The sequence below is a fragment of the Bacillus rossius genome, chromosome 16 (genome assembly GCF_032445375.1).
Source record: "Bacillus rossius redtenbacheri isolate Brsri chromosome 16, Brsri_v3, whole genome shotgun sequence".
Taxonomy (NCBI): domain Eukaryota; kingdom Metazoa; phylum Arthropoda; class Insecta; order Phasmatodea; family Bacillidae; genus Bacillus; species Bacillus rossius.
Genome location: NC_086343.1, coordinates 29,125,802 through 29,143,605, shown reverse-complemented (window position 1 = coordinate 29,143,605; position 17,804 = coordinate 29,125,802). Strand labels below are relative to the sequence as shown.

Here is a 17,804-nt window from a genome sequence, read left to right as displayed (position 1 = left end):
TGAGGAGATGGGGTAGAGGGTCAGTGAGCGGGTGAGGAGATGGGGTAGAGGGTCAGTGAGCGGGTGAGGAGATGGGGTAGAGGGTCAGTGAGCGGGTGAGGAGATGGGGTAGAGGGTCAGTGAGCGGGTGAGGAGATGGGGTAGAGGGTCGGTGAGCGGGAGAGGAGATGGATTCGTGGATCAGCGAGCGGGCGAGGAGATGGATTCGAGGGTCGGTGAGCAGGAGAAGAGATGGAAGGGCAGAAGGGCGGAAGGGCGGAAGGGCGGAGGTCTCACCGGCAGGCTGAGGGTCGGAGGACACGCACCACCGCGGCAGGCGGCTGCCCGCGGAGGCCCGCGGAGTGGTCGCCTTCATGTCGCCCGCGGCGTGGCTTCAGCTCGGCGGGAGCCGCTCACGTAACTGCGCGCCTCGCACACCTACCTGCCCCACCGAGCCGCGCGCCGCCACGTCAGGGCCGGCCAGCTGATGGGGGAGCTATTTCCAACCCCGCCGCCGCGCCGTCCCGGCCCTGACGAGGCCGCGAGTCTAGTGTCGCCGTGTACACCTCAGCTCTCGGTCCACGGCAATAGGTGGGAGCAATTTCGTGATTGGGACGGAAGTGCGTAACCACGGTGCTGCGATCTGTGGCGGACGGCGCGAACAAATGCTCTAGAAGCCTAAGGGAAACCATAGTATTAACAGTTTGACGACTTTTAACCATATGGGCAGTATTTTAGTAAAATTCCTTGTCGAAATTCAGGTCCAAAGCAGAGTTTTTTTTAAGTCATTTTTCGCTTTTATCGGACACGTTTCATTATATAGTTTAAAATTTAGATCTGCAAATTCGAATTATTCGATAGTCGACGTAGCTGCTCCGGCAGCGATTTTAAAACACAATTTTCGTTTATTTATCATGCTCGGCAATATTTGAAGGGAAAAAAATTTTACGTTAAATTTTGTGTCCGACGTTCGTATTACAAGTGTGTGTTTGCAACACGAGAAAACACGAATTTGCTCGTTACCGAGAGTAGATGTTAGCCTACACGTCTCTGGCGGGCACTGAAGAACACGGTTTTTTATTGTTATTGATCATGACATTCTCTGGGCGGATGTAAGAATAACCGCTAATAGCCAACACTGAAAGAAATGTTGCAAATATGATTAAAAGTAGGCTACATCGAAAATGTATCACAGTCAAATTTTCCCATAGTATGAAAGCCGTGTAGAGGACTGCAGAGGCCATTTATTCCCGAATGTGGCTGATTCCACGCAGCCTTGTCCGTCCTGGAGAAGGAATACCAACCAGACGGTATTTTCAGTGCACTCACCTGTGTTGTTGGCGACATTGTAGTCCCTGCCCTTGTTCGCGAGGCCGATAGAGGCCTGGGTGGCGCACTGCAAGAGAAAACCCACAAGTCCGTCAGAAACACACGCCACTGGGTGGGCCACACACCGACACATGCAAGCTAGCTGCCCAACACTACCTGCCGCTACACTATACAACACAGAGTGTTTAAGGGAGAGTTAGGAGACGAAATACGCCCGCTTAGTTGAAGCATAGTGTACAATTTGGAGAAGTTAATATAACTGGCTGCTAAATAAAGTTCCTGTGAAGTCATTCGCGTTTACGATAAAATTATTTTTTTTTGTGAATAACTACTGTAATAATACAGTCAAGTCTAATAAATTTCTTTAAAATGGGATCTTAGACTTGAAGGCAAATTTTCAATATCATACATTAAAAATTTTTATATGGCGTATTTTTGGGTTCCTATTTCTCCTTAAATAAATAACGTCGTGCCATAAATGGTTTTCATACGTATTTACACGTGCACTTATCATTTACCCACCGATAATGTGTTTCGAAAAGGCAACTTCATACTTCGAAGAGTGCTAAAATCTGACGCCAGGAATGTCACTCGCAACCCGTATTTGACGAGTGTTTCCTATCCAACAATATTCAGACCCTACCAGGCAACGCTCACGAAAAGAATTTTTCCAAGCTTATCGTCTGGAAATCTACCAGGAGTAACACAGACGTTCTAAGATCCAGAGGAATCGAATCACATTTATTTTCAGAACTGAACAATACTTTCCCAGTATTTAAGAACTTGTCAATAGTTATTTCACCCAAACGTCCAAAGACATGGGAAATCAATTTTTATAAGCTCAGCTCATTCTGACGGCAAAAAATGCGATCGTCAATTACTTGCCGAACGAACTCCTATCTTGTTATCTATTCTTAGTTAATCATAAGTCTTAAGCTACACAAATTAGAACTGGACGATATGAAACCCACCATGACGTATGAGGCTTTACTCCAGAGAAGTAAACAAAAAAAAGGCAAGTAAAATGAATAATAAAAAAATTGGTTGTCTGTAAAGTCGGTTTACGGACGATAGTTTAAAGTGACAACATCATCACGAAACATTGATGAAATGATTGCATACTTTATGAATAAAATTGAATCATTTTTATTTTAATAATAAAAGAATAAATACTTGAAATTATACTAGTAATCAGATTTTTAAAATGCAAGAATAATTATTATTGCCGAAATTGTTGTTGTAATAAGCAATGAAAACCACATTAACTTTTCACTTCACTTTATAAACAGTTGAGTGGAAGAGAGATGCGGCGCAAGCGTACAATGAGCGTAACGGGACACAACGTAACGGAACAATGTGCGTAACGGGACACTTTTTCGTGCGTGCAGCCGGCGTTCATCGATTTATTAGACGTTGTCGCGTCAAAAATGAAAGTGTAGTTTTAATAACGAAATCGGATGATAGCACACCAATAAAAACGACGTTCAAAAAGGTTGCGCAGTCCGTTATCAAGAGCAAAGCTGATCAATATGCCGTGACGTGGAAATGTAGTGGTAGTAACGATCAGCTAGCGGCGATAGTAATCGATACATAGTGGCATTCCCGGCAGCCAACACGAGTGGAAGGACTTCCGACACACGAGCGCCAGTCGACACATGCTGTGGACTTCAAGCCGACGTCTGCATCCGACCCATGTCCTGATCGGATTCTGTAGCTGCCGCCTCCGATCCAACGTTAAAACTTTTCGACTACTTCGTGGCTTCTAAGGTTGAGACCACATCCGTAGAAATGATAATGTGCCGAACGTTCCGGCATACCTTGTTCAGGGTTCGCACGCCTCCCTAACATCCTTAAAAAGTCTTTAATTTGTCTTTAATTGATTAAGTACCCTTCAAAGTCCTTAAATTTAATAACCTTATAGACTCCTTAATAAAGACTGGCAGCTTGCAAGTAATGGATGAATGCGGGTATTTAAATGCTATACTGGCAGCAAACAACGCTTTGAGCATACCCAGTACAACTGGTAAATTTCTGGTCACATGATTAGATTTTATATACAAAAACATACAATTTGAATTTATTTTTCGTAAGTTCTGGATCTCACCTTTCAACTAAAAATGTGCGTTTTTATTGAACTTTTAAAGTAAATATAATTAGTAATCACTGATCCAGATACACTGCTTGGGTAAGCTGTGGATCAGAGATAGGGGCTTATCTGTAAGAATTGAACCAACCAACTAAATTATTTTTTTTTAGCATTAACTAATTAACACTGTTATTTTCTAGAGCTAAATTTGTGATATTACAAATGGTTTTCTGCCTTTTGATAGTGACGAAGGCGATGAAGTAGTAAAGGGATACTTAAAAAAAAAAAATCATTCATGTTACATTGATAAAGAGGTATGAACCATGTAGTTTCAGTTATCAAGGGTGAGCTGGTGATGAGGCACTGCATTTATAAAGCCATTCACAGCCCAGCTTGAAGGCGGCCATAACTGAATAGAGGTATGCCAAAACGTCGGAAACATCATCTAAAAGCAGATGGTCAGATAACCATACCACATACGCGATCTTTAAGTAGCTCATTTTCAAAATTTTATTTTTCATAAAGTGCCCAACCTTCTTTACGTAGCATTTACATTAACGAACAGTAACGATTGACAGTTCTTTTACGGCAAAAGAAATCGTACACGGCTAGGGAATCAACTTTACCATGGGACTGAAGGGCAGAATTGAGCAAATGCGTCACTTAGATTGCGAATCTACGTATTTTAACACACTTGTCAGCAAGCTACCACGTCAAACTACGAAATAACATCAAATAAAATCAAACTGAAATAATTGCATGTCAAGCGTGCTCTTAAGAAAACAAAAACATTGTAATGACGTTCAAGAGAAAATTTATATTCTATGTAAGTAACATTTTCACCAGCTATTATAATATTAATGAAAGTAGTTTTTTTTTCGTTCAAGGAAGGAAATCTGTTATAAAAATTCCTTGAATATTAACTACACGTGTATGTAAAAGCTTAGCATTTGTTTTACAAGCAGACGCATGCGTTTGCAATTGAAATAATAGTCTTTAAAATGTTAGCACTTTAGCCCTTAAGTGTTGTTCGTCCCATTAGCTGTCCGGAGACCGAATCATCTGTCTATGTGATGGCAGAACTCGGGTTGTTTCCAGAATGTGAAGCAGAGTGTGAACGCGAACTGACGCAACACCGCTCCCATGTGTTGGCAAACAACCGGCATGTGGACAACCGGGCGTGACGTAACTACAATGCGGGCGACCGCCGCCTCTGAGGCGACTGCTACACGGGCAGGTGAGGCCCGATGTCTGTCCGACACCGCCGATACCGACGCATCGCAGACAGTGATGCCAACTTGGAGGGTTTTAACCCCAAATTAAGGGGGAACCAAGATATGTAATTATTTTTAGGGGGGTACGTTTATTTAGGGGGATTTTTTAGCGGGTACATTATTTAAGAAATTTTTTGAGGGCATGAAATTAAAGTGCATATCTTGAAGAAAAAAGTGGGAAAAAAAAAAAAAAAAAACAGGACCACAACAAATGGCGCTGGTCAAGAGCAACGAACTCCGTTTTCACTTTTACAGCTTTTACTGTTCGACGTTTTTCACATTGTCACGTTGAGGTTCTGTCAGTTAGTGTGTTGTCTACTTGCGTTTTTTTTTATTTCGAAGACATTTAAAGCAATTTATTTTTAATTTATATTATTTCTCATTCAACTTTAAAAGAAAAGTTTATAAAAGTTAACAAAAGAAAAGTACAAAAATAAAACAAATTTATAAAGAAAAGAAAGTAATGAACAAAAAAAATGTATGCAAAGTAAAGTTTAAAAAGCTACGTTAATAAAAGTTAAGAAATAAAAAATTAAAAAATGGGTGCGTGTACTTAGGTACGCGCGAGAGAAGTTATACTTCTTTGGCATCATTAAAAATAGTCTTTAATTGCATGCAAACAATTAATCACAATAAAATAATAAAAGGGCTGGAAAAAGATAGTCAACACAGTCAATAAAGTTCAGTTTAAATTTTAAAAATTAAAAAAATAAAATTTAGAGAATAATAAATATATGACAATTTGTACTAAATATTATAAGATTCTTAATTTTAAAAAAGTATTATTTATTATTTAATATTTTAAAAGAAACTAAATAAATTTAATAATAAATTTAAAATTTAATTTAAGTATATACATTTATAAATATTATTTTCTTAATTTAATATTCACTTTTCATTTTTATCAAAAAGTTTTCATAAATTTGTTCATTTATTTTTATAAATATTTATTATATATTCAATTTAATAATACATATTAAAATTAATAATTTATTTTGATGTTCGATTTTAATTTTTATCACAAATTTTTTATTAAATGTTTTATTAAATATATTTCTTAATTTGTAAATTAAACAACCAATAATAAATATTTAACATTAATAATTTAATAATATTTAGTATTAAATAATACTTTAATTTATATCAATAAATAATACATACGGATAGTTAACCTCAATTATATTGGAGCACATGAAAAAGTATAAAGGCACAATTTTTTTTTACTAATATTTACGAATAGTAAATAATATTAATCAAAATATTCAATTTAAATCACTACTGAATATAATTTATTAGCACATATATAATTCGCACTTGTATAAAACTAAAACACGTGTTGTGAATGTAGAAACTACAAACATGTGGATAAATATTATAAATATGAAAACAGTGATCAGAGGCGACGAGCGTGCCAACATGCGCGACTAATAGAGGTTCTATTTCTATTTTGTTGGTAGCTTTTTTTCGAGACTTAATGAGCGGTTTAGCGGGCAGCTTCAACCTGTTAATTTTGTGTTACAGTGATGCGCGCGCATCTTAAAATTTCACTCTCGTCATTTTTTCATAACGCGCCTAAAGAAGTATAACTTCAAAATAAAAGTTTTGTTATTATGATTAATAATATTAGTTCATAAATTAATGTGAGTACATGTGTAAAATACACCCACATAAATGCAACAGCTATTTTATACTGAGTGTATTTTAATTTTAAACTTGAAATTACCTCTCAAAACAGAATGTCCAATGAAAACTTTAGGGATTTTTAATCTACATCTCGGGGGGATTTTAAGTTGGTCCTAGGGGGAACACTCTGTAGGAGTTGGCATCACTGATCGCGGATAGGGTTCCAGCGGTTAACTGCTCGCCCCGACACCTAGCCCGTAGCACACAATCCTCGACGAGACCTTACGCACCAAGCACCGCAACTTTCTCAGCCCAAGAGAGACTAACTACATGCGATTCACCTGTCCTGGAGGGATGCTACCCGATCTAGCGAAAGGCACGCTCGTATGAACTGCACAGCCTGGACTTGGATCGGATCGGCGGGAACAGAAAGTTATTGACGCTGTAAATTTATTCTATTTACAATGAGTATCATCATCAAACACCCGGTGAACCAATCCCAGGACCTTTTAGTGAAATTCTATAACAGCTTTTTACACAACGGTGTAATATTTTGTCTACAGAAGCAAATATTGAACACAGTAAGTAGTTCTATTCGCGAGGACATTCCGATTTTTATATAAAGTTAAAACTATTCAGAGATGACTACCATGTAAATCCAAATTAATGTGCGACTATAGACTAAAGTGAGGCGTAAATGAATTGCAAGTTAGTAAAATGCTGCTAGAAATTAAAAGTTTAGTGATTCCCACCACCGTTTTTAACTTCGAGACTTTTTCGAGACGTTTGTAACCAATCATTCAGTTGTGTTAACAATGTTTCGTGACTTTCATGACCTGCAGACCCCAGGATACCAAACTAAACTAACGTATTCAACACGCCTGAATCATATCAAAAAACAGAATCAGTCGTGGCATTTCGTAAGGAAGCAAAGGGGTGCCTGTTCCAATCTACGAGAGTCGTGGCATTTCGTAAGGAAGCAAAGGGGTGCCTGTTCCAATCTACGAGAGTCGTGGCATTTCGTAAGGAAGCAAAGGCGTGCCTGTTCCAATCTACGAGAGTCGTGGAATTTCGTAAGGAAGCAAAGGCGTGCCTGTTCCAATCTACGAGAGTCGTGGCATTTCGTAAGGAAGCAAAGGGGTGCCTGTTCCAATCTACGAGAGTCGTGGCATTTCGTAAGGAAGCAAAGGGGTGTCTGTTCCAATCTACGAGAGTCGTGGCATTTCGTAAGGAAGCAAAGGGGTGCCTGTTCTAATCTACGAGAGTCGTGGCATTTCGTAAGGAAGCAAAGGGGTGTCTGTTTCAATCTACGAGAGTCGTGGCATTTCGTAAGGAAGCAAAGGCGTGCCTGTTTCAATCTACGAGAGTCGTGGCATTTCGTAAGGAAGCAAAGGCGTGCCTGTTTCAATCTACGAGAGTCGTGGCATTTCGTAAGGAAGCAAAGGGGTGCCTGTTCTAATCTACGAGAGTCGTGGCATTTCGTAAGGAAGCAAAGGGGTGCCTGTTCCAATCTACGAGAGTCGTGGCATTTCGTAAGGAAGCAAAGGCGTGCCTGTTCCAATCTACGAGAGTCGTGGCATTTCGTAAGGAAGCAAATGTGTGCCTGTTCCAATCTACGAGAGTCGTGGCATTTCGTAAGGAAGCAAAGGGGTGCCTGTTCCAATATATGAGAGTCGTGGCATTTTGTAAAGATGCAAAGGCGTGCCTATGTTATATAATATTTATAAAATTTACAAACTATTTGAACGGATTTGAAAGTGTGCTTACTAAGGGAGTTTTTTTGTTTAATTAAACTCCTCTCTTTTTTTCAACTCCTTGCAGAAAAGGTTCGTCTTATCAAATATCGTTTCATTAAAATTTTTAGACAAACATTATAATATTAAAAACCAAATTTGGACTGATTCACTGGTGTGCCTACGAAAGGAGTTATAATTTTTGTTCTTAAATCCTTGTTTTTTTTGACCCCATGCAGTTCTGGTTGGCCGTATAAAAAATTTATTCATACAAACGTTTTTGGTATTACTCCTTAAAGTTAGAATATGTTCGAACGGATGTGATATTCGTCATATTATGGGAGTTCTAGTAATTTTTCTGTTTTTCAAAAAAGCCTTCCACACTTCTATCCCTTTGGTTTTATACTGCCCATTAACGAACTCGACCAAGATTTGCCATGTTCATATTTTATGTTTAATTTTGGAAGTGATTCGTTAAAAATCACGGCAGTTATAGTGTCCATATAAATGTGATATCTATTTTATATATAGAAATATACACGCGCGCATTTTTGAGTTAATGTTGGTTTTGGAGTTTATGGACCATGAAATGAAAAACCAAAAAATTTTTTTCTGAAATCGCATCATGGTAACGGCTACAACAGGTAATATTTCTTCGAAAAATTCCCAAAAGTTGTTTAGAAAATAACTAAATCTAATGTTACTCCTTCTTTAGTATATTTAGTTACTCTGAGAAGGTTCGTTCGGCATTAATATTTACGCAACATTTACCTCGATCACACGCCAATAAATATTGTTTTTCCCCCCAGTGACATTTATTCCTTGAGATTTTTGTTTATATTTTATCAAAAAACTAGCTATCATATACACGATTTATTTTTAAAATTTTAAAACCTTTATTAATCATGTTTAACACAATTGAAATTTGGCGAATTCTTAATTCTAAACACCACAAAAAAAACATATGTTTACTTCTCACACAATAATTAACACTAACAAATCATGAAGCATTCCAAATGTGTCGTAAGAGGCTGTCTCACTGAATTCAAAAAATGCAAGAATTACAAAATTGTCCCCGTGGCATTGAAACACAGCCGCTGGTAAGTCAGCGTCCTACGACCAAATCACTGCCACACATATACAGTTGGTCGCGTTCAACTGAACACTTAGGGCGCGGTTACACGGGAGTCTGAACTACTTCAGGTGAACATGTTCAGCTGTTGAGTGCGGTTACACACAGTCTGAACATGTTTCGTTCGAGGCCATTTCCCATTTAACTTAAACAGGTTGGCAAAGTAGTTCAGATCGACATATCTTCTACATTAGCCTCTGATTGGCTGGTTAGAATATAGTCTTTTGCAGAAATTCTAGATGGAAAGTGTTTCTGGCACAAGTTCGAGTAATATTTTACCGAATGCAACAAAAAAAATCAACATAATTTATATATATATATATATATATATATATATATAAATTGATCCTGACCTTAATTTTCTTAAACCTGAGATAGGTACTCTCGCTCAAAAAATAATAAAAAATAAGTTTAAAAATTTTACTGTGCATTTTGTTTGAATTCCCGATTTGTAAAAACATATTGAGCAATATGTAAACACATTTCATTTCTGCTGATAATGCTGTATAAACAAGTGAGAAAATCCCGCGTTTTCTGGATACAATTACAAAATAGAGATCAACAACACAGTCATTCGTTGACAGTAGACAATCGATTTTAGAGCTAAACACACTTTTCAGCAACTACCGTGTAACCGTACACTTTCGCGTTTGTAAACGTGTTTACTTAAACATGTTCACCTGAAGTAGTTCAGGGTCCCGTGTAACCGCGCCCTTAAAGGAACCTTTGGTTTGAGAAACAGTTTCAAGCAATTACTTATCCTATCGTCATACGGCAATCCTTCCTGGGTCTCGTGTTTAGCAAACACGTGTCGACCACGAGAAACCAGAAAACTGTTGCTAATTTTGCACCAAATATCACTGTATGCACATAAAGATACAAACAAACCTTCTTCAACAGACAACAATTTAAACTTTACTACTGAACGTTCAGATGCTCAGCAAGGGTAAGATGGGGTTAGTCGATGGATAATTTAGTTTTTCATTTGATGATGCTTAACTTTTGAAATTTTCATATTATAAAAACTCTTCTAGTAGGTGAGTCCACAAATGTATTAATATATCATTGTTGTAAAGTTAAAAAAAAAAATTACCTCAAATTTACCCTCAGTGGAGTAATTTGGAGGTATGACTACAAATACTATTCTGACTTAAAGTTTAAAAAAACTAGGGCAAATTTGTGATCAAACAACACAATTATTTGTATAAAAAACATTCGTAAAAAAATTAAAATTAGGAATTATAAAAAAATTATACCAATTTTTATATTACTTTTACGGTATATGTTTGAACTAATTTTTATTTTTAACTTAGCCAAATGAAAAACATAACTTTTCGGCATATTTTTAATTAACCCAAGTAAAGTAAAATTGTAAAAAAAAAAAAACTTAAATTTAACTTCCGATCGATTCACCCCATGTTACCAAACTTGCTCCTGGTTTTGTGGCAACTCGACCGGCCAGACTGCGTGCAGCTCCAACAGGTTGGTTCCGAAAGTGTGGAGACGAGCGCGCGCGCGCCGCTACGTACCCTGTGAGATCCCGCAGTGCGCAAGCTAGAGTGGACAAGGCAAGGCTACACAACACAGACACAGACACAGACACAGACACAACTAGCAGGCGTGCAGGCGTGCAGGCGTGCAGGCGGGCACGAAGAGCGACCACAACAGCCGGGATCGATCCGGCGTGCACTACAACTCGGGGCGGGGGATTGATTCGTCCGCGGCGACAGCGCCCGTCGACAATCCGCCCGCAGGCCTCTAGCCGGACTGGCGGACAAAGGAGTGTCGGGTCGCCGATCTGGCACCCCCGTGGGGAGCAATCCCTTATGCAGTTATCCATGTCTTTACTTACTAGCTCTGGAATATTTTAACACAAATCTGTGGGTCGACTCCTAAACTACCCTATAAGGGGCGTAGGTAGAGAGTGAGCCGTACTTCGGGTCGGCAAACACTGGTACCTCCCATGGATACAGCGAGCGGCGCTACAGCTCCGGTACTAGCCTGGACAGCTGGCAGAGGTTGGATATGTCTTCGACCGGGTGGGCTGGGCGATTGAGGGGTCCCAGGTCGACGGGAAGCCTTCATTTCACAGACGAGAGAGCCACACCCGAACTTCCCCAAAGTTCATGATTATTTTTTTTTTTCAGTTCTATCTCATTGTATAAACTAGTGTGGCATTAAATTTTGCGGTCGATTAGGATAGGTTAGCTACATTATAAATACTTTAAAACATTGTGGATGGTTGGTTATATTAGGTAAGTATAGCTACATTAAAAATACTGTAAAATCATTTTATGGTTGCTTAGCAAATAACTTTTTAATATGTAGCTATCCAGCGTTAGGAAACCGTTTGCATGATTTCACAATATCTTTAATGTAGCTATCCTAACCAAATCAACCGTCCACAATGTTTTAAAGTATTTATAATGTAGCTAACCTAACCGTTTACAATGAACCAAAAAAAAAAAAAAACTCTCGAAGATGCATGATCGGGCGTTTGGCTCTTTCGTCTGTGAAAAGAAGGCTTCCCCAGGTCGACAATGACAGATGGATAGGTGCTGCTCAGTTGCTCGTGTTGGGGAATACATTTTTGATCCATTTGATCTGGCTGGAGGTCTTGTTTCCCCGGTGGTACCGAGCGATGCAGGGTGGAGGGGGTTCAGCTCCGGATACATCAGATCCACCCTTCAGGGGCGCACATTCGGGACAGGAGATGGAGGGACCACGCCGGCCCATCCTTCACCTTGTCCTCTGCATCGGAGCACGCCAAGAGAAAAAACACGTCACTTCCGCGTTGGCGAATGTTCCTTACGGGAGACCTAAGATGCACATCAAGTTCTGCCATTCCCGATTACACCCGAACAATTCACCTTCGGCCAACTTCGGGATTTGTTTTTATTTTTGCGCAGGAAAAAAGAATTCAAATATTAAAAGTCGTCGGTTAGGTTAGCTACATTAAAACACTTTAAAACACTATGGACGGTTAGTTAGGTTAGTATAGCTACATTAAAATAAACAGAGAAATATAAATAAACCCGAGGTTGACCGAAGGTGAATTGTTCAGGTGTAATCGGGCAGGGACAGAACTTGATGGGCATCTTAGGCTCACCTTCTCTTTGGAGGGAGCGAGCAGGTATACGGACTATACCAACCTCTGCCAATAAAAAAAAAAAAAGAGGCGACAAAATGAGTAACCGAGACGTAAATGTCTAGTATGTAGTAGTGTATATACGCTGCGTACTAATGCCAAACACTAACTAGTACCACATCTTACTTTTCCGTAAAGTTTGCTCAAAAATTTCACGACCATGCAGAACGGCATTTATGTTAATTCTTTCATAAACTTGTTCTGTCAACAAACCCCCGTCTCTGGTGGTTTTTTGACTGCTCCCTGACATCTTCTCCGGCACATTTAAGATTTCTGAAGCGAGATAAAATATAATTTTCCAGAAATCTAAAAATTACACGTGTGTAAGCAATACTTAGAAATTTTTTTTTATCATGAGATACCTAGAAATGCAAAATAACGAGATTTGATTTAACATTAATTTAGCTTTAAGACAAAACCTTACCTGTTAACACATATGGGTTGGAGCATAATTCGAGGTTGGCACTAGCAGAGGGACTAACTTCAGATAAGAGCTTTGTAGACCCTATCTATAGTGCCAACCCCATGGGCTGTAGTGAATATCAATTATATTATGGATTATTTTCGTAGTCATATTCGTACTACACATCCCGTTTACCACTTACTTATAACCATGTTGGCAGACACGCCAAGAAAGCCTCAATAGATTAAATGTCTTACGAGAAACTTTATAACAATAACAAACACTGGTACATTGAAGTACGGTTAACACCAAGAATGTTGCAACATGGATAAAAATTAATAACAACAGCCCTGACACCAAATTCTGACTCGGCGATCTTCGATAGTTGTGAATTAATTTAATCGAAAAACCTACGATAGTGGGAAAGGTATCGAGACTAGATATACCATTCCCAATTTTCATCATACTATGGGCTTCCTAAACCCTCCACCGCAACTATCTGCTTCACACATTTCTAGTCCGTCTATTTATGTCTACCTATGCTTACGTTCTCCCCAATACTAATTCAACTTAATGCAGCCGATATCAAATATCGTTCACCAATTGACAGGCTATTTGCACATGATATGTGCCAGGACTTCCTTAGAAAATAGCGAATATACATGGTGAGTGAATTCGAATGACAAACGTATGCTGCAGGTTCAATTACGACAAAATAAGTTGGAAACATGTATACGACTTATTGTCTAAACTGCTTCCCAAAGCTGGTATACGTCTTGGGGCTGAACAAAATTTTTATTGTAAATAGTACTGAACGTATTTAAGACAGAACACTAAGCTAATGGATAAGGTTTAATCGAACAAAGTTCTACAACGACCTTGAATTTTTTCGCTGTAGCAAATTATTTTTTGTGAAATAAATGGGAGCAAAACACCGCACAAAATTAAGTAATACCCACAATTATTTAAGGAAATAATTTTCCTAACCCGACAAAATTTTCGGCGGATGTAGAAATTCGTTCAATCAACACACACACGCATACAAAGACACACACATACATACATATATAATATATATATATATATATATATATATAGACGCTCAGTATTCTATCATGAATACTTTCTATGATAATACAATAAAAATGTTGTTCAGCTACAACTCCAAAAAAGTACGCCAGCCTTGGGCAACACTTCAGACAATAGGTCGTATAGATGTCTTCAACTTTTATCGTGATGAACATACCGCTAACGTTTTGTCTGTCAAATTCGGATTCACCCCGTATAAATAGTTAGATACTTGTCACTGGAAGCTATGCATGCGTGCGCACACAGTCATAATGGGATGGTTCTAAACTACTAAGGCTCAAAACAAGAAGACGAAGAACACAAAAGAAGGCTCCTGAAAGGAACTTGCCTAGTGGAGCACGAATAAATGAGCAGAGCTTAAACTGATGCACCTTGTCTCAAAAACAACTCCATTGGTCGCGCCCGAAGCCCGCATTTAACAAATGCTTCGGTATCATGCATGTTTGTACTTGCACACAAACGTCATTTACTTTATTAATTTGAATTACGATAGATATCCATAAAGCGAATCAATTGCGATTCTTCGACGCCCACCTTTCAACGCGTCCGCAGTAGTCTAATCATTTAAAAAATAGTGCGTGGAGTCCCTCCGCGCGGAAGAAGTGAAACTTCGTAATGTGGAAATGAAAATAGGAAGGGGTAGAAACTGATTTTTAGTGAAATCATATTGTTTCTTTAAGACAAACTATATTAACATTGCTTACAATTCACAATTGATCGCATCCTTTAATTATCATTTTCGAGTGGAGAAATATCCAAATCTATAACATTAACAATGGGATTATGATAACTAAAGTAAGATACGAAATGTTCGAGTTCTATTTTTTCAATATTTCTTGCAAAAACTGCATCAATGGTAGTTCCCCCTTTGTTTTCACGACGCCCACACTGTTTACTTCGCTGCATAGCAAGAATACCACGCGCATGTGCTTGGGATCTACCGACTCACTCACTCTCTCCTACTTTCTACCTTTGTGTATCTTTCTTTCTCTCTCCCTCTTGCGTTGGAATATTGGACGCTACTCTTTGCTAACGCTCGCGCATGCGTTCGAGTGCCACGCATTCACTCTCGCTGTCTCTTTCTATTCCCCCTCCCCAGGAGCGTTGAACGTTTAACGCAACCTTGTTGGAAGTCGCATTAGAAGTTTCACTTCAAAAATGATGGTAACCCAGTTATAAGAATTACAGTTGTAAATTGATATCTCACAGGAGAGATCTGAGTCATCACAGAATCACATATCTCCTTGCGTGCTGAATTCCATTGGGAAATATTCGACCACCTTCCATTTCAAACCTGGCAATCCCGAACTCTCGCGTGTTTCCGAGTTGAAGGCATACGTTTCTGTCGAATGCTTTATAGCTGAGTACCTCTAAGAATTTTCCATGGTTGGATCGAAAGACGGCAAAAAGGTGCCTAAGATAACCGAGGAATAGAAGGAAATGTGTGGCAAAGGGTTGTATTACGTTCGATTTTTTTTTAATGGGCAGTATTTGCACGAGACTGAAAAACAGCAAAACATAGTCTTTAACCAAGTAAAATATTACAAATTACTTTCAAGGCAATAGGCTCGAGAAAAATCGCCAGTAAAAGAAAAAAATTAGGGGAAAAAATGACACTAACTTATACTTATAATTTTATTGTGTATGTTTGTATCTTATTTAATATTAATAATGCTTGGTTTGCATGCTGTAAGCTAAAACTGGGCAAATAAGTGCTTATTTGTTAAATTTCCCTAATTAATCAAGTATTAAATAAGGCATTGTAAACAAATACTAGTTAACCATTGCCTCCGAGTCAATGCACCACCGTTGCCATTTAAAAAAAGGATTGTTTTGGTCTATGCACGCCGGAAATATCCGTTAACACAAGGACACAAAACAAAACAGCAACACTACTGCGTGATTCCGACAACACATACACTCAACATAAATAAGATATTCACGCAACATCTAAAAATAAAAAGAACAACAAAATGACAGGATACTGCTGACAACCATACTGAACATACGAAAACATGCAACTCGTGGACATCAAAGACGCAAGCAAGAAAGACAACATCAAATCAACAAACCATTCCAGCAGGCTGGCTGCTAGATATCTCACAACTTTTGATGATTATCGTCAAATAAAAGTGCTACACACACATACCAACTAGCTCCTCTAAAGTTCGATTCTCGAACCCTAACAATTCCTAACTCCATGCACACAAAACCATAAATATGAAAGACGACTGAATGCCATAATTTATTATTTTGCTTTGGAAACGGCATTATCTGTGGATGTATCAACAAACATTGCGACTTACGATTGACCATTACGACAATAATTAATGTGGCCAAAACAAGCATGCATGGATGTTGTACTGACATTCGTCCAACACACCATCTTCTGAGACGATTTCAACTTGTCGGCATACAACTTCAATGCGGCTATGTAGTGAGCTTAAACTCACAGTATTCACTGCACGTACATTTTAATGTGTCTGCAAACGCCATTAATATAGAATAAAAACACTGTGGCATTGGCGATCGCTAGGGACCCTGGTAAAATAGTGGTTGGCACGATAAGCCTGTAATTATTACCCGGGGGGGGGGGGGTTCCTGTAAGTTTGTAAGCTACTAATTTACACCCATAAATATGATTAAATTGTATTGTAGAAGTCTATGAGAATTTTCGTTTGAAAATGTCCCCAATTACACAATGTGTTAAAATGCAATTCCCAGTTTGCTCCATTTGTCTTGTGACACTCTTTATTACGAAATGTTTCCAAAAAAAAATTATGGATACAAAATATCGACATGTTGATTTGGAAAGGTCGATTGGCCAATGCAGGGAAATATTTTATATGCTTAAAATCTAATTTGCCATTTACAAGGTTCTCCGTATATTTTCAATGTATTTCAAATGACAGCTCAAGGTATCAAAAGTACAATTTAATGACCAAAACTGACAGCATTGATACATATGTTTAGATTACGTGTCATTTTCAGTTAAAAACAGTCACATAAAACATACATATACATATATTAAAGTAATGTTTACGATAGTATATTTGGGAGAAGAAAAAAAACTTTTAACGCGTAAATTATAATCCTAGGAACGTTTGTCATTGCTCGGAACTCTTCAACAGCCACCGTTTATGGGAGGAAAAAAAAATTCTGACCTCAATTCCAAGGCAAACATTCTCAACTACCATTACTGGCCACACCTACAATAAAGTGCCATTTAGGAGTATCCTACTTTCAAAAATTTAAAAGACTTTTCAAGGCCAAAAGAAATTCACGGACTTCCCCAAGATCTTGAAACTACATAACACACAGGGAAGACAAGGACTTTCAAAGACGGTAAGTCTCCAGCATATAATCTCCGGTGTGAGCCCAGGCAAAAGTAACGACTATGTCAAGGACCACTGGTGCTATGGATCACAGCACAGCAATGTTTGGTCCAAGTGCGAGTTTTCTAGTTAGACACGAACTCAAGCCACCGTCAAGGGTTCGCTCGGCCGCTGCTGGTGCTTCAGGCAGAGTACAGGCCTTCACTCTCCTCGTGACTTGCCCCGCGCCTCTATCCGAACGCGAGCTTTGTACCGTGGCACGACCAACGAGATGGCTGTTGGAAGGTGTTCCAGTGGTCTTTATACTTTTAACATTTCCTGCATTGGTTCAGCATTCATTCTCACTATCCAGGATGATAGGTAAGAAACAACCAATGGTCTTCAAAACATCATCCAAAGGAATACTTGCCACAAGTGTGCCACAAGGGCCCCTCGCTTCTTTGCGTGGCTAACTTAAGGCTGCACCTATTAATGGGAACATCCACTTTCACCGGGAAGATCTCGAAGGCGATGGCCAAAATTAAAAAGACGAGTTGTGATACAAAGGCAAGGCATCTGTCACGAATACAGATCCTGCAAATGCTAAGGGGAAGAAAAAAATCTGACAGATATTTGCAGTGGACTGATGCGACACATGCCACGTACAAACGCGATGCAACGTCAAGCGGGAACT

The 17,804-nt window shown here is 38.8% G+C and overlaps 1 protein-coding gene across 4 annotated transcripts in view; it reads right to left on the bottom strand.

Moving 5' to 3' along the window:
* Positions 1–17,804, bottom strand: part of LOC134540504 (kinesin-like protein Klp10A) — a 202,046-nt gene that overhangs the window by 35,963 nt on the left and 148,279 nt on the right. For 2 of the 4 annotated variants that reach the window (XM_063383328.1, XM_063383329.1), the window contains one exon: positions 1,309–1,375. In XM_063383328.1, coding sequence (XP_063239398.1) covers positions 1,309–1,375 — 67 coding nt within the window. Of the gene's footprint in view, positions 1–276; positions 405–1,308; positions 1,376–9,912; positions 9,936–17,804 lie in introns of those variants that run through there. The other 2 variants (XM_063383331.1, XM_063383330.1) reach the window with 2 other exon arrangements.